General features: G+C 44.5%; 4 protein-coding genes across 9 annotated transcripts in view; 2 read left to right on the top strand and 2 right to left on the bottom strand.

Annotated features, from left to right (window-relative positions):
• Positions 1–7,486, top strand: part of LOC125184246 (tRNA selenocysteine 1-associated protein 1-like) — a 41,581-nt gene extending 34,095 nt beyond the window's left edge. Inside the window, exons 1-6 of one of the 3 annotated variants that reach the window (XM_066991177.1) lie at positions 1,260–1,356; positions 1,871–2,025; positions 3,196–3,318; positions 5,503–5,698; positions 6,225–6,270; positions 7,093–7,486. In XM_066991177.1, the coding sequence (XP_066847278.1) occupies positions 3,239–3,318; positions 5,503–5,698; positions 6,225–6,270; positions 7,093–7,229 (459 nt within the window). In that variant the 5' untranslated portion in view covers positions 1,260–1,356; positions 1,871–2,025; positions 3,196–3,238 and the 3' untranslated portion in view covers positions 7,230–7,486. Of the gene's footprint in view, positions 1–1,259; positions 1,357–1,870; positions 2,220–3,195; positions 3,319–5,502; positions 5,699–6,224; positions 6,271–7,092 lie in introns of those variants that run through there. The other 2 variants (XM_066991176.1, XM_066991174.1) reach the window with 2 other exon arrangements.
• LOC136786324 (nuclear pore complex protein Nup153-like) overlaps positions 1–21,437 on the bottom strand; it is a 378,386-nt gene that overhangs the window by 338,050 nt on the left and 18,899 nt on the right. Inside the window, exons 10-11 of one of the 4 annotated variants that reach the window (XM_066991156.1) lie at positions 20,566–20,761; positions 19,704–20,039 (exon numbers count right to left, since the gene is read on the bottom strand). The exons of the other annotated variants lie outside the window; for them this stretch is intronic. Of the exons in view, the coding sequence (XP_066847257.1) occupies positions 19,965–20,039; positions 20,566–20,761 (271 nt within the window). The 3' untranslated portion in view covers positions 19,704–19,964. Of the gene's footprint in view, positions 1–19,703; positions 20,040–20,565; positions 20,762–21,437 lie in introns of those variants that run through there. 4 annotated transcript variants of the gene reach the window in all.
• Positions 11,833–12,917, bottom strand: LOC136790062 (uncharacterized). The gene is made up of 2 exons (XM_066992052.1): positions 12,811–12,917; positions 11,833–12,592 (listed from the first exon to the last, which is right to left on the bottom strand). The coding sequence occupies exon 2, from the start codon at positions 12,415–12,417 to the stop codon at positions 11,911–11,913; it is 507 nt and encodes a 168-aa protein (XP_066848153.1). The 5' UTR covers positions 12,418–12,592; positions 12,811–12,917; the 3' UTR covers positions 11,833–11,910.
• On the top strand, positions 13,350–14,447 carry LOC136790063 (uncharacterized). Its single transcript, XM_066992053.1, has 2 exons — positions 13,350–13,454; positions 13,673–14,447. Exon 2 carries the CDS (start codon positions 13,848–13,850, stop codon positions 14,352–14,354), a length of 507 nt encoding a protein of 168 aa, XP_066848154.1. The 5' UTR covers positions 13,350–13,454; positions 13,673–13,847; the 3' UTR covers positions 14,355–14,447.

Here is a 21,437-nt window from a genome sequence, read left to right as displayed (position 1 = left end):
ATACCCCCGGCTTTGCAGCTGGTGAGGGAAGATGGCTGAAGTGGGTGACTTAATTTAAAAACAACATAGTGATTTTTCACTGGCGAAAATGAGAACTCCATAGAAAGAGTTAAAAATGACTGCGTTTTTCTCTTTCAAAAAATAAGTAAAAAAAATTACAGAATGTGGCCAAAATGCCTCTACTCACCGTTTGTATGTAATTGAGGGGAGATGTGAAGCCAGATTTCAAGACAGTGTAGTCTTAACTAGTCTTAAGCTAAAGCAGAGAGATGCCTATGAAGGTCAGTGGTAGGCTTCAAGAAAGCGAGTGACCCGCTGGGTAACTTCTTCAGGGCAGTACTGGGTTGTTTCCCATTGTGTGTGACCATAGTTGATTTTGAGCGTGGTTGTATTGTTTTTAAAATACGATTCTAATTCTAACTTTGACTCTAAATGTCATTTAACATGCCATTACATCGAAAAACACCTGTGCAAATATATCGTGGAAGAAACAAATTAAGATGGACTAGACCGGGCTTTTGTAATCATCCTGTGCGGTAAGACTGAAATTTCCTGAGGTAAGATAATGGATTTCAGACAGAGTTGATTCTCTTGGACTTCCAACCTCTGAGCGGTCAGTCGGCATCTTTGTCTGAGGCTCTTGCCATTGCAAGGAGGAATTTTGGAAATGAGGGCTTTACTGTGACCATGGTGCAGTGAATTGCACGGTTACGTTGCACTTGTCAAGAGGAAGAGCGATGCAAGTAATACTAGGATAAAAGTTTTCTGCGTGTGCTGTGGAAGGGAAGAGCCATTCTTGTCTTTCCGGTTTTGAATTTGAAGCGTTATCTTCTGCTTCTCTCTTAAAAGGCACCTTTTTTTTAAAAGGCACCTGTCAGGCCTCTTTATGGAGGTTACACTGTGGTCAACAGCAGCAGAAGCTTGTGTGCTGAACAGAGTTGTGTGTTGTTTGGAAGCTTTGAGTTCCACTCTGTTTTTTTTGTTTGTTTGTTTCTTTGTGGGTTTTTGGTGGCTTTTATTTTTTTCAGGGGCGGGGGGGGGGGGAGTTGCGGAGTAGTTTTGAACATTTCTGTGGGATGTGACAAATCAAATTTAAAAGTTAATGTTCATTTTATAGTTCATGTTCAAACAGGATGGTTAACTGTCTTGTTTGTCTCACAGAGGGTCCAACACCTGTGACCAGTAGCAGTGCATCTGCATTTTCTGCTCCTTCTGGAGAATTTCTGGATTTAGACAAATTCAAGACGCCCGAAGGAAGCTGGGATTGGGAGACCTGCTTGGTTCAAAACAAAGCAGAGGCCACGAAGCGTGTAGCCTGTGAAAGTGCAAAGCCAAGCACCAAAGCAGAGCTCAAAGGTAATACTTAATGATTAAAACGAGGATGCATATTCTGTGATTTATTTTTTGGTTTGCTCTGATTTTTTTTATTTTCTTACCTGTTAAGCACAATTATTTTTTCCTTTGAGGTGTGGCAAAATTATTCGTTTTTCCTGTAGGAATATTGCCTAGATAACATCTGTTTCCACACTTTTCCCCAAGAATAAGTTTATCCTTTTTAGAGAAAAGCTTTCATTAATGACGTGCTTGTTCTTTACATGCCCTACACGTTGTTCATTTGGAGTTCAGACTAAAAACATGATCTTTCAAAGAAGTTCGTATACTTTTTAAAGCCAGGTGGTGGGCAGAAAACACAGTTGTGAAAAGTTTTATGTAGAGAGGAAGCATGGGGTTTTCTTGTTTGTTTTACTGTTTGGTTGGTTGTTTTTTAAACAGTTTTGACTGGAAAGATCAGGACTAGAATGTAGTTCAAACCTTCATGTACTGCAGATACACCGTGGGTTACGGACTTGACATTCACTTATTTCTGCAGGTTTTGGTACTGCGACTGCGTCCACAAAATGCTGCCTTGCCATCATTTACATTCGGTGTTCACTCAGAGTGTTCAGGTGCAGAGTCTGCAGCTGCCTCACAGTTTACTTTGGGAAGGACAGAAGAGAAGCAGGATTCTGTCACTACTGCTGCTCCGTTAGTGTTTGGAAAGAAAGCTGACACTGAAGAGTCAAAGACACAGCCTATCTTTTCCGTTGGGAAGTCCGAGCGTACAAAAGAAGAGAGCACAGCAAAACCTATGTTCAACTTCAGTTTCGTTAAACCATCAGAGAAGGAACCTGAGCAAGCAAAGCCAGCTTTTCCATTTGGGGTCCAAACCAGTACTTCAGGTAAACAGAGTATCTTTTGTCTTCACTTGTGCGCTTATGTCCATCAAGTAAGACCTCTGAAACCATACTAGAAAAAATCTGCGGGATTTGATATGTTCATGTACTAGAGCTTTAGAAAAAGTTTAATTCCTATATGCAGCATGTCTTCTGTCCTGGTTATTGATACGTACGCAATTAGTAGCAATCCCTTTTTTGATCTCAACACTAGGTTTAGACAAAAAATTGCGACACCTTAAGGAACCTGTCCTGCATCTCATACAAGCACAGAAGTTGCAGTGTCTCAATGCTAGCAGTACAGTTGGTGGTAAAATCTTTAGTAGGGTGAAATAGAGGCCTCACACTTTTCAGAGAAAAAAAGAGATGAGAGAGAGTATCTTATTCCCACGTACTTGCAACTATGCTGCAGAGTGTACTGCTGTTACTCTAGTGCTACAAAGGTCCAAAAATCACTGAACAGTTATTAGCCAGTTTTGTATTCCTTTAATTTGTTGAAAGACTGCAGTAGAGGATTGAAGTTTTTATTAAGGATCACTGTGTGGAAAAATTCTGATTGTTTGAAGAGTTCAGAGGTACCGGTTAATACTGGTTCAGATAATTACAGCCAGCTCTTGGTGTTTGTGACCAATAAAGTTTGTGGCTCCAAAAGGAGTGGGTTAGTGCTAACTGATTAACTGCTGTATATGCAGAAATATGGAATCTGATTACTTACGCAGAGAGCACTTAAAATGTATAGTTTTGCTGGCTCTCAGTGAGTTGCATCTTAATGCTACCAAGGAATAAGCTTTTTGCTTCTGGCCCAAGTGTTTTAATTTGGTGAAAGCCTTTTCTGTGCACGTGCACATGCCAGAGAGGTTGCTTAAGTAATAGAAGCTATAGTAGCTGCTATCTTCTGGTTTTTGTAGAAGACAGAAACTGAATTCGTTAGCTTTGTAACTGTTATGCATACCAGAATTGGTTTTCTCCCTTTTGAAAATAGTAGAGGGTATGCCTATGTCAGATTTGGTGAGCAAGGTGATCAGATGAGGGCACTGCAAGACTGCCAGAACGCACCAGGTCTGGGGGGAAAAGGAATCCGGCTGAGCATAGGAATTTCTAAAAGGTAACCAAGGAGTTGTGCATTGATACAGTTATTCTAAATAATCAGATTCTCGTAGCTCTGCCTTTGGAAAGTCTGTGGCCCTTGCTGTAGTGGCTGTACACAGGATGCAGTCTACAAAACCAGAAATGCAGAAGTCCTATGTTTTGACTCCCTGGATTCATCAACCTGCTTCAGGATGGCTGGGGGAATCCAACTGTTAAGTCTAGCCAGACAGCGCAACTTGGGCTTAGCTGCCATTGTAACCAGCCTTGTTTCTCAACAGCAGCAAAGCTGAATGCATTGGAAAATATTTTCAGGTTTGGGCCTGCATAAGGTAGAAGGGACAACAAGTGGTTTTATATGCTAGGGAGTTCTTGTTCTTAGAGCTTTCCCTCTAGTTTGAGAGAAGCACATAACTAGTTTTATAGTGGGTTGACAGGAAAGAAGTGGGGGGGAAAAATGGGAACGCAGGGAGAAAGCCAAAGGCATTATTACTAGAACAGGTTTAGAATGCTATTCTTTGCTTTTCATGAGCTTAGGGCAATGGGGAGTTTAAAGCTTAGCACTTCCTGAGAGGGTTTCTTACTCTACCGGCTCAGTTCTATCACTTATTTAAGGCAATTCAGGTCTCTGAACGGTTAAAGAACTGATACCAAATTTGATGAACTTTGATCCAGGATACTGACAAAACAGGACTTCATATAAACAATTTCAGTATGTTCATGAGGTTAGCTTGTGTGTTCTGTTAAATAGTAAAAAATGACACTTCTGTTTCTGTTTACCTAGCATAATTCTGCAAATGTTGCCTCCTTCTGCTTTAGAATGGAAATGCTCTTCTCCAAGAGAGCACTGTCCAAACTTCTTTGCCAAAATTTTTTGATTAAATTAATATTGTTTTATTTTGAAAACAAGAATAAGCCACAAACATGTTTTCTTGCTTCGGCTATCCAGAAGAACGTCAACAGTATTTTCAGATTTTCCTTCCCTACACAACTGTATGTAGGAAGAGTGCAGTTGGAAGCAGAAGACCTAAGATGATGTATCTTCTGTTTGTTTACTACAGTAACAAGACAATGGATTACCTCTTTATTAGAACTTGTGTAGCTTTGCAGTATTGAAACAAATGTAGGTATTAAAATACACATCAGTAATACGTTTCTGAATGGCTGAGTACCGTGCTCTCTTAGCATTGAAATACCCAGCCATTGGATTAGTTTGTCCCTCATGTTTGCTTAGTTTGGAAGCTATTTCAGAATGCCTTCAGCTTGTATTCTTCCCCAAAAGCATAGAACTCACTTCTCTGCATCCCCAATTCAAGTGAGAGAAACTGGGCACTGCAAACACAGGAGGTCTGCCTGTACAGAATCAGTGAAGACAAGTCTAAACAGCGGATTTTTTTGAATATGCAGCTGGGTTATCTGAATGTTCTTTATGCAGTGTACCTCAGTTTTAGTACAGATAGCACTTGTCTTGGTTCTTGTCATTAGTCTGAAGCTGCCCCTGAGAAAATCTTGAAAGGGAAAGTAGTGAAAGCTAATCAGCTGGCCCTTTCTTCTTAAGAACCAGTGTATTTTGTAATTCTCCCACTAATAATAAGGCGTCATGCTGGAGAATCGCGATTGTGTTGTTAAGCAAGACTGACTTCACCTGAGCGGTATAGTTGGCAGCTGTTGAATGTTTAATGGACTTTAAACAAACAAAAAAACTGAGCAGGTGGAGGTAGACATGGCAAACTGACAGGCGGTGTCAGATGCTTCTTTGAAATGGATAATCTGACTCCATTCACTTCTTTCTGGAAATAAGATCTAGTAATTAACCAAACAAAAGATAGAAGGGTTAAGACTGCATCTTTAAAGCAGCTGTGCTTGATAAATGTCTCTGGTCTTAAATCAATCTTTAGCAAAGCACAGAGACTTAGCAGCAGCTTGCTTATGCCAACGCTAAAAATACTTGATGTGTACAGGTAACCATGTCAAGGCTCTGGAGTTAATCCATGAGAACAATTCCTTCTGGTATTGGCAAAGGTGAGGATGCTTGCTTCTATAGAAATGAGGTTTTGAGCTGTGACTTAAGCTGTCACTTAGGTGACTGTTTAGGAAAGCTTCCTTTTAAGTTTTGAAGTATGTAAGCTGACAAATTGTTTAAGTTCAGAACTGGGTTTACAGTCTCTTGTTCTCTGACTGTATGCAACTTCTCATGTTTCAGACTGAAAGCAGAATTGCAGCGGTACCAGTCATACAACTATAATGCTTATTGCCAAGATTACCAGAACTACTACTCGCAGCGGAGTTACGATGCTTACGCTGACTACAACTACAGCTCCTATGCTCCCTATGACAGCATGCAAGCTGTTGGAGACTGCTCTTTAGGAGATTCTTTAATGGCTCCAGCTGTTTTTGAGGTAAAGATAGTGCACGCTTGCTATAAAGAAAATATTTCACAGATAGTATGTTGTACAGATTTGTGTGAATCAGCAAAAAGAATCCGAAGTTGAAAACATGCTTTCTGCTTAGTGTGAAGTTAAAAGAGCAGATTCCATTCAGAGGTGTTTGTATTTAAGTGCTTAAATAGTAAATCCATAGAATTAGTGATTTATACACCATTATTTGTTCACGCATACCAAAGAATGGTTTTGACAGCATAATTGCGTACGCTTCTTCTGTTCCTGTTCTTCTGATTTGCTTTGCTTAAAGCAAATTAAACAGTTGTTGTAAGTGGTCTTATCGTGGTCAATGTATTAGTTGTGACCTCCGGAGGTCCCTTCCAACCTGTACTGTAATATTGGCTTTCTTCTAAAAATAAGTAGATAAAATGCCATCTATCCTTGTAGTTGTAGGAAGAAGGAATGGATTGAGACTGCAGCACTTTGAATCTGTGATGCTTTTTGAAATGAGTTATGATTAACCTTAGCCTTTTCTGTCTTTCAGGAATCTTCAGTTATGACTGCAATCGGTGATGACCTAATTACTGACGGTAATAAGGGTTCTATCATTGTCACTTGAGTTTAGCCATCCTTGTGCCTTTTAACAATACAAGCCAACCTCTACTGGATGAAGAACATCTTGAAAATTCAGCTGAGGTCAAACCTCTGTGGGGTTGATCTGCAATCAGCTGGGGTTTTAAAGCTGATACAGCATACACTGACCGCATCAAGTAAAACGGGACACTGTCAATGCTTCGCAGCAGGTTTCTTGTACCTGTGCCTTCATTCCCATTTGAAAATGGTCTAAGACAGAATTTTGTTCTTTGTATTGGTTCCGCTAAACAGGTTTTATATTAGAAACTCAGTAATATGCAAAAGCTTTGTTCTCCACCCTGAGGTAAAAGCTTATGTTGCAGATTCCAAAAGGAGGATTCAGCTTGCACTTACAAATACGGTACAAAACATATTTGTGTCCTGTGTGGAAGGTTTGCAAAGTTCCTCACGTGGAGGCATTTTGTGTTAGTGTTTAGAAACTATCCTATGTAACGTGTATTGCCGTAGAAGTGAATTAAATGACTCTTGGGAGGGTTTCATGGCTGATTATCCTTAAACGTTATCTTTACTATCTTAAACATTGTCTTTGTCTTTATCTTGAAAGACAATTCTAGTCCCAGCCTTCTAATATACAAATTCCCAAAAGTTGGAGTTGTGAGGCTCAAAATTTTAGAGGACTAAATACCTCACTAAAATTAGTAGATCTAATAGCTTATTACACTTAGCTTAAAATACATTTTGTTAGCCATTTCACATGAAGTTTTTTTGTGTGCATGCCTCAGATTTGATACTTGTACTTACCAGGCTTTTATTTTCAGATCCACAGCTCTACTTGGATGTTGATGAAATGAACAGACAATTCATGGAGACAAGCGAAGAACTCTACAATTCACTCCTGAATTGTCACTGGCAACCTCTGGATACGGTCACTTCTGAAATCCCCTCTGCTATTTAAGTGTCTTCTAGAGCATGACCGTTAGGACCAAAGTGCTAAAACTACATTTCTTCTACATTATTCTAGCTCATAAGTTTTAAAGCACAATGATAGGTTGGGTTTTTTTTGCTATGCTTTTGACAGTTTCTGTAATCTTTTTGTTCATCACTCTCTTCTTGGAGCATCATGAAGTCATGTAAATATTCGAGAAATGTAAAGAGGTAAATGGGGTCTAAAGATAGACTTGCCTGTGTAAATAAAAAATTTGTTTCTGCAAACCTGCCAGCAAGGGATTTTACTTGTACCTGTGTGCAGCACGTTCTCTTCCGGCTTATGGAATTTAACAAGGTAGTAAGGGTATTTCATCTGTCTTTATTTTTATATGGGCATTAGGACACAAGCAAAATCTAGCTTTCCCTTGTTTTCCTGGTTCCTTAGGTAAGCGACAAGCCAAGCCTTTCATGTGCTTGCTTAGACTGGAAGTATGTATGGGAGACACTCACAGGCCTTGCTATGGAAACACCTGTGCCCACTTTTTCCTGCAGGCTGCTGGCTCTAACTGTACTACTGATATATGCTAGGTCAGCTAAAATTGGCTTATAAATAGGGTATGTTAAGCATATGGAAGTGTAGACTTCAACTGCCATAGCTACAAACATCCCGTGGAATGAGGATGATGTCTGCTGGCACTCTCTGCATCAGCATTCCGTTTTCCCTTGCCCTTCTTACTGTTAGACTTCTCAGCTGACGCTTTACAGCGAAGAAATTGCTACAACATAATCCGTGTTCTTAAACCTAAAAAAAAAATCTTGGAGAAAACAACTTGCTGGTTTTCCCTCCTTGCTGGCAAGGAGAAAAATAGTCCACCAGGAACAACAAAAAAATCCTAGTAACAGCTCCTTAAGTTATACCCTCTGCTACCCTCTCTGATTGCTATGGTCTTCCTTCATTCATGGTAATGAAGTTTTAGAGCTCTGGTAGAAGGATGACAGTACTCAAGTCAAAGGAGATGAGAGCAATGAGGAAAGCTTTGCTTTAAGCTAGAGCAGTCTTGCGAGTTGCTGCCTTTATGCTGTTCTTATCTTGAAGGGTACAGAGTCTTTTGAGTCTTTTCCAGTCATAGGGACTCCATAACCCTATGAGTATGGAGAAATAGTTGCTAATTAACAGTGTGTATAAGTGAGTAAGTGAGGCTGGAAACAAAAGAATATTCCTCCAAGAAAAAAAAGGAAGCAGAAATTACTGTACTTAATAGCTGGGGAAGCTGTTAAAGCTAGTTGACACAGTTCTGGTACTGCCGTGTGTGTTTTGGGGGCAACATAAACCATAATTGCTGTGATGGCAGGTAAGAATCCAATTCTTTTTTATGGCTTAGTGTAGTCAGTGAAAGCAGTGGTCCTAAGCTGCATGCTGTTCTTAAATGTAATGCAAATTCTCTTTTGTGACTCCTCAGTACTTCCAGGTTACTTGTAGCTGATCACCAGCAACTGCTTCTGTTAGCTATTAGCTGTTGGGTTTTTGCTAGGAATACTTTCAGTCCTGAATTGAAATGATGACATCCTGAAACAGAAGAGGCTCTTGGAGTATTGTAGGAAGCACATTCTTCCTGGTTCTAGTGCAGGTGTACACGTAGGAGGAGACAGAAGGCAAAGAACCTCACATAGGTGGAGGGGGTGAGGTGGCATCACAGTTAGAGCTGTCGCAGTTAACTCTTCCCAAAGCATGAAAGCAACGTGGCGGGGAACAGGGATTTGTTGGGTTGCTTCTTTGTGTGAGCCAGGGAGTCTTTTGAGGGGCAGATTAATAAGAATATGACACAAGGTAGAGGTGGAATAGATGAAGCAAAGAATCTGGGTGGGAAAAGGGTTGCTTGTACGTGTCTATGGAATTGTTTCAGGGGACTGAGCCGGGGCAAATTCAAGATAATAGATGCAGCCTCCTTGAATTTGGATGGCAGTGCTGAAGCTTCAAAACCTTACAAGGTTTGATGCCACTTCAATTGTAGTGCATAGCTGTGGTACTTGAGCTCAGAAGTGCAAACTGCACAGGATTTTTTTATCTATTTTCTTCAACGTGAGCAGCAAAACATCTTCCAGGAATGTGCCTGGGTGCTACGCTGCTTTGACACGGCTTGCTTTGCATCACCAAACACAGTAGTTAGGTTGCATCGAGTACTTTGTGGAAACATTCATTGTGTTGTCACCCAGAAATGGGATGCTACAGATATGTGTTGGCCCGGCAGTATCAGTGCTGTTTTTTGGCCTTTGAGAGGTTGGTCCATAACATGTGACCTGTGTAATGAGGGGCCCACATAGATTGGTGACTTCATTAAGTCTGATACTGTGGTGGTGTGTGACCCAAGGCCCTGAACGTCAGAAAATCAGGCTGTGGCCACCTATTTTATGCAGACTTTGCCTATTAACAAGGTCTCTACACTGTACGTTAGAGACGTGCGCCTCCTTTTCCGGACTAGATAGTGAAAATACCAGTTTTGTAGTTCAGTGAATGAGATTGGTTGGGCTGTTTGTTCTCCAGAGCTGAAAAATGTTGGGAGTGTATTCTCTTGGAGTCCACAGAAATGAAAATGATGAGAGGAAGAGAACGTTGGTTGCAGCCCGCGTGCTGCTGTTATAAAGTAGTTCTCTGATGTCTTTTTCCCTCTGCTGAGACTTATCAGCCTATCGTCCTTTCCTGTTAGGAGCGCATACCTGGCTTGGGATGGTGTGCGCAGTGCAGATTCTTTACCGTAAGAGCACAGTGAATGCCAGACTTCTTCCTGTACTGCCGTGTTAACCATGAGTCACAAATTCAGGAAGCAGTGATTGCATCGGAACTGCTAGAATGCTTTGCGGAGTCTTTTTACTGGGTAAACTTCACAGCTGCAGTTACAACTTCCAGCCTGTGTTAGCTGAACACATCGTACTGGTGCCCGCCATCAGTTTGACAAAGATGGGATTGCAGTAGGGACTTGCTTTCTTCCTTCTTTTTAATTAAACAAGTCTTTGAAGCAACTTTTCCAACACCGCCATACTTCACTTCTTCCAGTTATTTTCTGTTTTACTTAACTGAAATGTTTTTTTTTCTTCCAAGCTTGAGGAAGTTTTCTACAAGAATGTCCCGTAATGATTTCATAAACTCTTTTCGTTGTACCTAGCTGCAACAGAGAGTGCTTTTATTCAAAAACCTGCTGGTTTTCTTTTCCAAGAAGTAGTGGGGTTTTTCCTATCTCTTCACTGATGGGAAAGGCTGTAGGACAGTAGCTTGAGGGGCTACTAATGCTGTCATCAGTGAGCCGGGAAAAGGCAGGAGTCCGAAACGGGTAAAAAGTACTTAAAAGGATACCAAAAGAGTAAACGGTACTTAAGCCGTGGATGTTTCTTTTTGCAGGGATGCTCTGGACCAACCGCTTCGTTCTAGCGCTACCTCAAAGTAACTTGCAGATAGAACTCACAGGGAAGGTTGATCAAATGGTGATGATCGCTGTCATTCTGCTGGACACGCAGATACTTGCCTTTCGTTTTGGCTCATTTTTAATACCAATTAACTTCAGTGCCTCGCGTTAATAGACACCGTTTGACTGCATCGGCAAATGTTTCTGAGTCGTGAGTGTCGTTAAAGGCCTGTCACCTGTTGTGGTTTAACCCGGCTGGCAGCTAAACACCACACAGCCGTTCGCTCACCCTCCCCCTTCCCTCTCTGGGATGGGGGAGAGAAACGGGAAAGTGAAGCCGGTGAGTTGAGATAAAGACAGTTTATTAAGACAGGAATATAATAATAACAATAATAGTAATAATAGTGATAATGATAATAGTATTAACAATAATAATGTGTAAGAAAACAAGTGATGCACAACGCAATTGCTCACCACCCGCTGACCGATGCCCAGCCTATCCCCGAGCAGCCGGCCCCCCACCCCGGCCAGCCACCCCTATATATTGTTTAGCATGACGCCAGATGGTATGGAATACCCCTTTGGCCAGTTTGGGTCAGCTGTCCTGGGTCTGTCCCCTCCCAGCTCCTGCTGCACCCCCAGCCTGCTCGCTGGCAGGACAGAGCGAGAAGCCGAAAAGTCCTTGGCCTGGTGTAAACACTGCTCTGCAACAATTAAAACATCAGCATGTTATCAGCGCTCTTCTCATCCTAATCCAAAACATAGCACCCTACCAGCTACTATGAGGGAAAATTAACTCTGTCCTAACTGGAACCAGGACAAACTGCTTCAGCACTTTTGATCTTTTACAAACTCAGCTAAATTATTTAAGTTCTACTTTGGGCACCGTGTTCCTTCATCAGCCAGGATTTTGTGGATAGAGTTGAGTCTTCTTATCACGCGAGGCCAATAAAACAACTGAGTAATTTAAACCTTTGTGGCTGCTCCCACCCCCAACACTTTCCCATTCCCATGACGACTTCTCATCCCCCAAATGACTTCTCACCCGGGGACCCGAGGTCTCACTCGGGGACCCACCACCCGCAGCCGCTCCCCATCAGGAGCAGACATCCCCAAACCAATTGGCGACGCGGGCAGCGGCAGAGGGCTGCGTTCAGCCCCCACCCCCCCCACCCCCCCCCCCGCTGACCGATGCAGGAAATAAGTGCAGGCAGAGGCTTTGCAGGGTGGAACAGTTTGTAATTTATTCCCGGGGTAATTAATTGTGGCTGCCACCCCCAGCCCGTCCCCAGGTGAGGCCCGGCCGCCTGCTCAGGCGGGGGGCCCGGCCTGCTGGCCCGTGCGGTCTCCGGCCCCCGGCTCCTCCTGCCTGACCCTATGCAGCCAGGACGTGTCCCCGACGTCGTCGTCCTGCTGGGACCTTGGCAGTCTGCGCCCCACCTGCCCCGCGTGCCAGGAGAAGCTCCTGACGAGCTCTCCTGCCATGGAGGGGCTGCGCTCCCTGCGCCGGGGCGAGACGCTGCGGGAGCGGTAGCTGGAGGGGCTCGTCTGGCGCTGCTGCTGCTGCTGCCGCTGCCCCAGCCGTGCGTTGCGCTGGAACCTCCTGCGTGGTCGTCGGGCCAGGCGCACGATGCCAATGATGTGCCCGCGGCACAGCGGGCAGGTGTCTCTTTCGGCAGCCCAGACGTGGACACACTCCAGGCAGAAGATGTGCCTGCAGGGGTCGATGCGAGCCGCGCTGGACATGCGCTCCAAACAGATGGGGCACGTCTCCTCCTCGGGGGCCTCCTCTGGCTGCCGCCGTGGCCGCCAGCTCATGATGCCTGTGGCCGCCGCAACGTGGAGCTGGTTTTCGTCTGGGGGAGGCTGCCCTGGTGCCAGGCACTCAGCAGCAGCCTGGGGTCTTCAGCACCCCCCGGGTCGCCGGCAGGACCTCGATGCCTTGCGTGTCGCTGTCTGGATCTCGACGCTTGGCGTGACACCAGCAGGACTACTGCAGATAGGAGCAGGAAGAAAACATTGCAGCAGCAAAGAGACATCAGCTTTCTAGGTTCAACCAATTGTCTAGAGTACTGTAGCGGTAACTGTTCTGTGTATGGATTGCAGACATTGCCGTTAGAATGGCAAATCTGCTTGTGGTAGGTTATACATGGCAAGACCGCGCTTAGGACAGACGAAACAGATAGATGTCTATAGATTTGAGAACATTACCGAAGGACCTCGATGGCTCGGGTGCAACAGCAATGGCTTCTCGTGTGCCTCTCGGCACACCTCCGCCTCTCTCTTTCCTTCCAGCCTTAGGACCTCGAGCTTTCGATACCGCCAGCTGGACTGGCCGCAGGCGCGCCGCTCAGGGCATTTATAGCCAGCCACCTTTTGTGAGGCAATAGGGTGACATCACCAGGGTCTCGGGGTGCCCATCAAGCACTGACTTGATGGGAGTCTCACGTATTTGAAGTGACACTTCATTCTTGATACCTTAGGGCCCACTCCTTGGCCCACTCTTGGGTTCGGTCTCTTCCGAGATGGCTTTTCTTAATTAGCCTGATACCGCTCTCCTTGCTTGGCTTCTGTCAGCATGGAGCAGCCATCTCACATCAGCATTTTCTCGCAACAGTCAGGTGACCTCTGTCAGTGCTGCCAACAGGGGCACCCCGAGACCCTGGTGATGTCACCCTATTGCCTCACAAAAGGTGGCTGGCTATAAATGCCCTGAGCGGCGCGCCTGCGGCCAGTCCAGCTGGTGGTATCGAAAGCTTGAGGTCCTAAGGCTGGAAGGAAAGAGAGAGGCGGAGGTGTGCCGAGAGGCACACGAGAAGCCATCGCTGTTGCACCCGAGCCATCGAGGTCCTTCGGTAATGTTCTCAAATCTATAGACATCTATCTGTTTCGTCTGTCCTAAGCGCGGTCTTGCCATGTATAACCTACCACAAGCAGATTTGCCATTCTAACGGCAATGTCTGCAATCCATACACAGAACAGTTACCGCTACAGTACTCTAGACAATTGGTTGAACCTAGAAAGCTGATGTCTCTTTGCTGCTGCAATGTTTTCTTCCTGCTCCTATCTGCAGTAGTCCTGCTGGTGTCACGCCAAGCGTCGAGATCCAGACAGCGACACGCAAGGCATCGAGGTCCTGCCGGCGACCCGGGGGGTGCTGAAGACCCCAGGCTGCTGCTGAGTGCCTGGCACCAGGGCAGCCTCCCCCAGACGAAAACCAGCTCCACGTTGCGGCGGCCACAGGCATCATGAGCTGGCGGCCACGGCGGCAGCCAGAGGAGGCCCCCGAGGAGGAGACGTGCCCCATCTGTTTGGAGCGCATGTCCAGCGCGGCTCGCATCGACCCCTGCAGGCACATCTTCTGCCTGGAGTGTGTCCACGTCTGGGCTGCCGAAAGAGACACCTGCCCGCTGTGCCGCGGGCACATCATTGGCATCGTGCGCCTGGCCCGACGACCACGCAGGAGGTTCCAGCGCAACGCACGGCTGGGGCAGCGGCAGCAGCAGCAGCAGCGCCAGACGAGCCCCTCCAGCTACCGCTCCCGCAGCGTCTCGCCCCGGCGCAGGGAGCGCAGCCCCTCCATGGCAGGAGAGCTCGTCAGGAGCTTCTCCTGGCACGCGGGGCAGGTGGGGCGCAGACTGCCAAGGTCCCAGCAGGACGACGACGTCGGGGACACGTCCTGGCTGCATAGGGTCAGGCAGGAGGAGCCGGGGGCCGGAGACCGCACGGGCCGGCAGGCCGGGCCCCCCGCCTGAGCAGGCGGCCGGGCCTCACCTGGGGACGGGCTGGGGGTGGCAGCCACAATTAATTACCCCGGGAATAAATTACAAACTGTTCCACCCTGCAAAGCCTCTGCCTGCACTTATTTCCTGCATCGGTCAGCGGGGGGGGGGTGGGGGGGGTGGGGGCTGAACGCAGCCCTCTGCCGCTGCCCGCGTCGCCAATTGGTTTGGGGATGTCTGCTCCTGATGGGGAGCGGCTGCGGGTGGTGGGTCCCCGAGTGAGACCTCGGGTCCCCGGGTGAGAAGTCATTTGGGGGATGAGAAGTCGTCATGGGAATGGGAAAGTGTTGGGGGTGGGAGCAGCCACAAAGGTTTAAATTACTCAGTTGTTTTATTGGCCTCGCGTGATAAGAAGACTCAACTCTATCCACAAAATCCTGGCTGATGAAGGAACACGGTGCCCAAAGTAGAACTTAAATAATTTAGCTGAGTTTGTAAAAGATCAAAAGTGCTGAAGCAGTTTGTCCTGGTTCCAGTTAGGACAGAGTTAATTTTCCCTCATAGTAGCTGGTAGGGTGCTATGTTTTGGATTAGGATGAGAAGAGCGCTGATAACATGCTGATGTTTTAATTGTTGCAGAGCAGTGTTTACACCAGGCCAAGGACTTTTCGGCTTCTCGCTCTGTCCTGCCAGCGAGCAGGCTGGGGGTGCAGCAGGAGCTGGGAGGGGACAGACCCAGGACAGCTGACCCAAACTGGCCAAAGGGGTATTCCATACCATCTGGCGTCATGCTAAACAATATATAGGGGTGGCTGGCCGGGGTGGGGGGCCGGCTGCTCGGGGATAGGCTGGGCATCGGTCAGCGGGTGGTGAGCAATTGCGTTGTGCATCACTTGTTTTCTTACACATTATTATTGTTAATACTATTATCATTATCACTATTATTACTATTATTGTTATTATTATATTCCTGTCTTAATAAACTGTCTTTATCTCAACTCACCGGCTTCACTTTCCCGTTTCTCTCCCCCATCCCAGAGAGGGAGGGGGGAGGGTGAGCGAACGGCTGTGTGGTGTTTAGCTGCCAGCCGGGTTAAACCACAACAGGTGACAGGCCTTTAACGACACTCACGACTCAGAAACATTTGCCGATGCAGTCAAACGGTGTCTATTAACGCGAGGCACTGAAGTTAATTGGTATTAAAAATGAGCCAAAACGAAAGGCAAGTATCTGCGTGTCCAGCAGAATGACAGCGATCATCACCATTTGATCAACCTTCCCTGTGAGTTCTATCTGCAAGTTACTTTGAGGTAGCGCTAGAAAGAAGCGGTTGGTCCAGAGCATCCCTGCAAAAAGAAACATCCACGGCTTAAGTACCGTTTACTCTTTTGGTATCCTTTTAAGTACTTTTTACCCGTTTCGGACTCCTGCCTTTTCCCGGCTCACTGATGACAGCATTAGTAGCCCCTCAAGCTACTGTCCTACAGCCTTTCCCATCAGTGAAGAGATAGGAAAAACCCCACTACTTCTTGGAAAAGAAAACCAGCAGGTTTTTGAATAAAAGCACTCTCTGTTGCAGCTAGGTACAACGAAAAGAGTTTATGAAATCATTACGGGACATTCTTGTAGAAAACTTCCTCAAGCTTGGAAGAAAAAAAAACATTTCAGTTAAGTAAAACAGAAAATAACTGGAAGAAGTGAAGTATGGCGGTGTTGGAAAAGTTGCTTCAAAGACTTGTTTAATTAAAAAGAAGGAAGAAAGCAAGTCCCTACTGCAATCCCATCTTTGTCAAACTGATGGCGGGCACCAGTACGATGTGTTCAGCTAACACAGGCTGGAAGTTGTAACTGCAGCTGTGAAGTTTACCCAGTAAAAAGACTCCGCAAAGCATTCTAGCAGTTCCGATGCAATCACTGCTTCCTGAATTTGTGACTCATGGTTAACACGGCAGTACAGGAAGAAGTCTGGCATTCACTGTGCTCTTACGGTAAAGAATCTGCACTGCGCACACCATCCCAAGCCAGGTATGCGCTCCTAACAGGAAAGGACGATAGGCTGATAAGTCTCAGCAGAGGGAAAAAGACATCAGAGAACTACTTTATAACAGCAGCACGCGGGCTGCAACCAACGTTCTCTTCCTCTCATCATTTTCATTTCTGTGGACTCCAAGAGAATACACTCCCAACATTTTTCAGCTCTGGAGAACAAACAGCCCAACCAATCTCATTCACTGAACTACAAAACTGGTATTTTCACTATCTAGTCCGGAAAAGGAGGCGCACGTCTCTAACGTACAGTGTAGAGACCTTGTTAATAGGCAAAGTCTGCATAAAATAGGTGGCCACAGCCTGATTTTCTGACGTTCAGGGCCTTGGGTCACACACCACCACAGTATCAGACTTAATGAAGTCACCAATCTATGTGGGCCCCTCATTACACAGGTCACATGTTATGGACCAACCTCTCAAAGGCCAAAAAACAGCACTGATACTGCCGGGCCAACACATATCTGTAGCATCCCATTTCTGGGTGACAACACAATGAATGTTTCCACAAAGTACTCGATGCAACCTAACTACTGTGTTTGGTGATGCAAAGCAAGCCGTGTCAAAGCAGCGTAGCACCCAGGCACATTCCTGGAAGATGTTTTGCTGCTCACGTTGAAGAAAATAGATAAAAAAATCCTGTGCAGTTTGCACTTCTGAGCTCAAGTACCACAGCTATGCACTACAATTGAAGTGGCATCAAACCTTGTAAGGTTTTGAAGCTTCAGCACTGCCATCCAAATTCAAGGAGGCTGCATCTATTATCTTGAATTTGCCCCGGCTCAGTCCCCTGAAACAATTCCATAGACACGTACAAGCAACCCTTTTCCCACCCAGATTCTTTGCTTCATCTATTCCACCTCTACCTTGTGTCATATTCTTATTAATCTGCCCCTCAAAAGACTCCCTGGCTCACACAAAGAAGCAACCCAACAAATCCCTGTTCCCCGCCACGTTGCTTTCATGCTTTGGGAAGAGTTAACTGCGACAGCTCTAACTGTGATGCCACCTCACCCCCTCCACCTATGTGAGGTTCTTTGCCTTCTGTCTCCTCCTACGTGTACACCTGCACTAGAACCAGGAAGAATGTGCTTCCTACAATACTCCAAGAGCCTCTTCTGTTTCAGGATGTCATCATTTCAATTCAGGACTGAAAGTATTCCTAGCAAAAACCCAACAGCTAATAGCTAACAGAAGCAGTTGCTGGTGATCAGCTACAAGTAACCTGGAAGTACTGAGGAGTCACAAAAGAGAATTTGCATTACATTTAAGAACAGCATGCAGCTTAGGACCACTGCTTTCACTGACTACACTAAGCCATAAAAAAGAATTGGATTCTTACCTGCCATCACAGCAATTATGGTTTATGTTGCCCCCAAAACACACACGGCAGTACCAGAACTGTGTCAACTAGCTTTAACAGCTTCCCCAGCTATTAAGTACAGTAATTTCTGCTTCCTTTTTTTTCTTGGAGGAATATTCTTTTGTTTCCAGCCTCACTTACTCACTTATACACACTGTTAATTAGCAACTATTTCTCCATACTCATAGGGTTATGGAGTCCCTATGACTGGAAAAGACTCAAAAGACTCTGTACCCTTCAAGATAAGAACAGCATAAAGGCAGCAACTCGCAAGACTGCTCTAGCTTAAAGCAAAGCTTTCCTCATTGCTCTCATCTCCTTTGACTTGAGTACTGTCATCCTTCTACCAAAGCTTTAAAAACTTCATTACCATGAATGAAGGAAGACCAGAGCAATTAGAGAGGGTAGCAGAGGGTATAACTTAAGGAGCTGTTACTAGGATTTTTTTGTTGTTCCTGGTGGACTATTTTTCTCTCCTTGCCAGCAAGGAGGGAAAAACAGCAAGTTGTTTTCTCCAAGATTTTTTTTTTTAGGTTTAAGAACACGGATTATGTTGTAGCAATTTCTTCGCTGTAAAGCGTCAGCTGAGAAGTCTAACAGTAAGAAGGGCAAGGGAAAACTGAATGCTGATGCAGAGAGTGCCAGCAGACATCATCCTCATTCCACGGGATGTTTGTAGCTATGGCAGTTGAAGTCTACACTTCCATATGCTTAACATACCCTATTTATAAGCCAATTTTAGCTGACCTAGCATATATCAGTAATACAGTTAGAGCCAGCAGCCTGCAGGAAAAAGTGGGCACAGGTGTTTCCATAGCAAGGCCTGTGAGTGTCTCCCATACATACTTCCAGTCTAAGCAAGCACATGAAAGGCTTGGCTTGTCGCTTACCTAAGGAACCAGGAAAACAAGGGAAAGCTAGGTGTTGCTTGTGTCCTAATGCCCATATAAAAATAAAGACAGATGAAATACCCTTACTACCTTGTTAAATTCCATAAGCCGGAAGAGAACGTGCTGCACACAGGTACAAGTAAAATCCCTTGCTGGCAGGTTTGCAGAAACAAATTTTTTATTTACACAGGCAAGTCTATCTTTAGACCCCATTTACCTCTTTACATTTCTCGAATATTTACATGACTTCATGATGCTCCAAGAAGAGAGTGATGAACAAAAAGATTACAGAAACTGTCAAAAGCATAGCAAAAAAAACCCAACCTATCATTGTGCTTTAAAACTTATGAGCTAGAATAATGTAGAAGAAATGTAGTTTTAGCACTTTGGTCCTAACGGTCATGCTCTAGAAGACACTTAAATAGCAGAGGGGATTTCAGAAGTGACCGTATCCAGAGGTTGCCAGTGACAATTCATGAGTGAATCGCAGAGTTCTTCGCTTGTCTCCATGAATTGTCTGTTCATTTCATCAACATCCAAGTAGAGCTGTGGATCTGAAAATAAAAGCCTGGTAAGTACAAGTATCAAATCTGAGGCACGCGCACAAAAAAACTTCACGTGAAATGGCTAATAAAATGTATTTTAAGCTAAGTGTAATAAGCTATTAGATCTACTAATTTTAGTGAGGTATTTAGTCCTCTAAAATTTTGAGCCTCACAACTCCAACTTTTGAGAATTTGTATATTAGAAGGCCGGGACTAGAACTGTCTTTCAAGATAAAGACAAAGACAATGTTTAAGATAGTAAAGATAACGTTTAAGGATAATCAGCCATGAAACCCTCCCAAGAGTCATTTAATTCACTTCTACGGCAATACACGTTACATAGGATAGTTTCTAAACACTAACACAAAATGCCTCCACGTGAGGAACTTTGCAAACCTTCCAGGACACAAATATGTTTTGTACCGTATTTGTAAGTGCAAGCTGAATCCTCCTTTTGGAATCTGCAACATAAGCTTTTACCTCAGGGTGGAGAACAAAGCTTTTGCATATTACTGAGTTTCTAATATAAAACCTGTTTAGCGGAACCAATACAAAGAACAAAATTCTGTCTTAGACCATTTTCAAATGGGAATGAAGGCACAGGTACAAGAAACCTGCTGCGAAGCATTGACAGTGTCCCGTTTTACTTGATGCGGTCAGTGTATGCTGTATCAGCTTTAAAACCCCAGCTGATTGCAGATCAACCCCACAGAGGTTTGACCTCAGCTGAATTTTCAAGATGTTCTTCATCCAGTAGAGGTTGGCTTGTATTGTTAAAAGGCACAAGGATGGCTAAACTCAAGTGACAATGATAGAACCCTTATTACCGTCAGTAATTAGGTCATCACCGATTGCAGTCATAACTGAAGATTCCTGAAAGACAGAAAAGGCTAAGGTTAATCATAACTCATTTCAGAAAGCATCACAGATTCAAAGTGCTGCAGTCTCAATCCATTCCTTCTTCCTACAACTACAAGGATAGATGGCATTTTATCTACTTATTTTTAGAAGAAAGCCAATATTACAGTACAGGTTGGAAGGGACCTCCGGAGGTCACAACTAATACATTGACCACGATAAGACCACTTACAACAACTGTTTAATTTGCTTTAAGCAAAGCAAATCAGAAGAACAGGAACAGAAGAAGCATACGCAATTATGCTGTCAAAACCATTCTTTGGTATGCGTGAACAAATAATGGTGTATAAATCACTAATTCTATGGATTTACTATTTAAGCACTTAAATACAAACACCTCTGAATGGAATCTGCTCTTTTAACTTCACACTAAGCAGAAAGCATGTTTTCAACTTTGGATTCTTTTTGCTGATTCACACAAATCTGTACAACATATTATCTGTGAAATATTTTCTTTACAGCAAGCGTGCACTATCTTTACCTCAAAAACAGCTGGAGCCATTAAAGAATCTCCTAAAGAGCAGTCTCCAACAGCTTGCATGCTGTCACAGGGAGCATAGGAGCTGTAGTTGTAGTCAGCGTAAGCATCGTAACTCCTCTGCGAGTAGTAGTTCTGGTAATCTTGGCAATAATCATTATAGTTGTATGACTGGTACCGCTGCAATTCTGCTTTCAGTCTGAAACATGAGAAGTTGCATACAGTCAGAGGACAAGAGACTGTAAACCCAGTTCTGAACTTAAACAATTTGTCAGCTTACATACTTCAAAACTTAAAAGGAAGCTTTCCTAAACAGTCACCTAAGTGACAGCTTAAGTCACAGCTCAAAACCTCATTTCTATAGAAGCAAGCATCCTCACCTTTGCCAATACCAGAAGGAATTGTTCTCATGGATTAACTCCAGAGCCTTGACATGGTTACCTGTACACATCAAGTATTTTTAGCATTGGCATAAGCAAGCTGCTGCTAAGTCTCTGTGCTTTGCTAAAGATTGATTTAAGACCAGAGACATTTATCAAGCACAGCTGCTTTAAAGATGCAGTCTTAACTCTTCTATCTTTTGTTTGGTTAATTACTAGATCTTATTTCCAGAAAGAAGTGAATGGAGTCAGATTATCCATTTCAAAGAAGCATCTGACGCTGCCTGTCAGTTTGCCATGTCTACCTCCACCTGCTCAGTTTTTTTGTTTGTTTAAAGTCCATTAAACATTCAACAGCTGCCAACTATACCGCTCAGGTGAAGTCAGTCTTGCTTAACAACACAATCGCGATTCTCCAGCATGACGCCTTATTATTAGTGGGAGAATTACAAAATACACTGGTTCTTAAGAAGAAAGGGCCAGCTGATTAGCTTT

This window comes from Anser cygnoides, chromosome 2 (assembly GCF_040182565.1).
Source record: "Anser cygnoides isolate HZ-2024a breed goose chromosome 2, Taihu_goose_T2T_genome, whole genome shotgun sequence".
Lineage (NCBI taxonomy): Eukaryota > Metazoa > Chordata > Aves > Anseriformes > Anatidae > Anser > Anser cygnoides.
This window is presented reverse-complemented; position numbering and strand designations above follow the sequence as displayed.

What these genes read in the sequence shown, in the direction of transcription:
- LOC136790062 (XM_066992052.1), bottom strand. Translation starts at nt 12,417, where the DNA reads ATGAGCTGGCGGCCACGGCGGCAGCCAGAGGAGGCCCCCGAGGAGGAG.
- LOC136790063 (XM_066992053.1), top strand. Translation starts at nt 13,848, where the DNA reads ATGAGCTGGCGGCCACGGCGGCAGCCAGAGGAGGCCCCCGAGGAGGAG.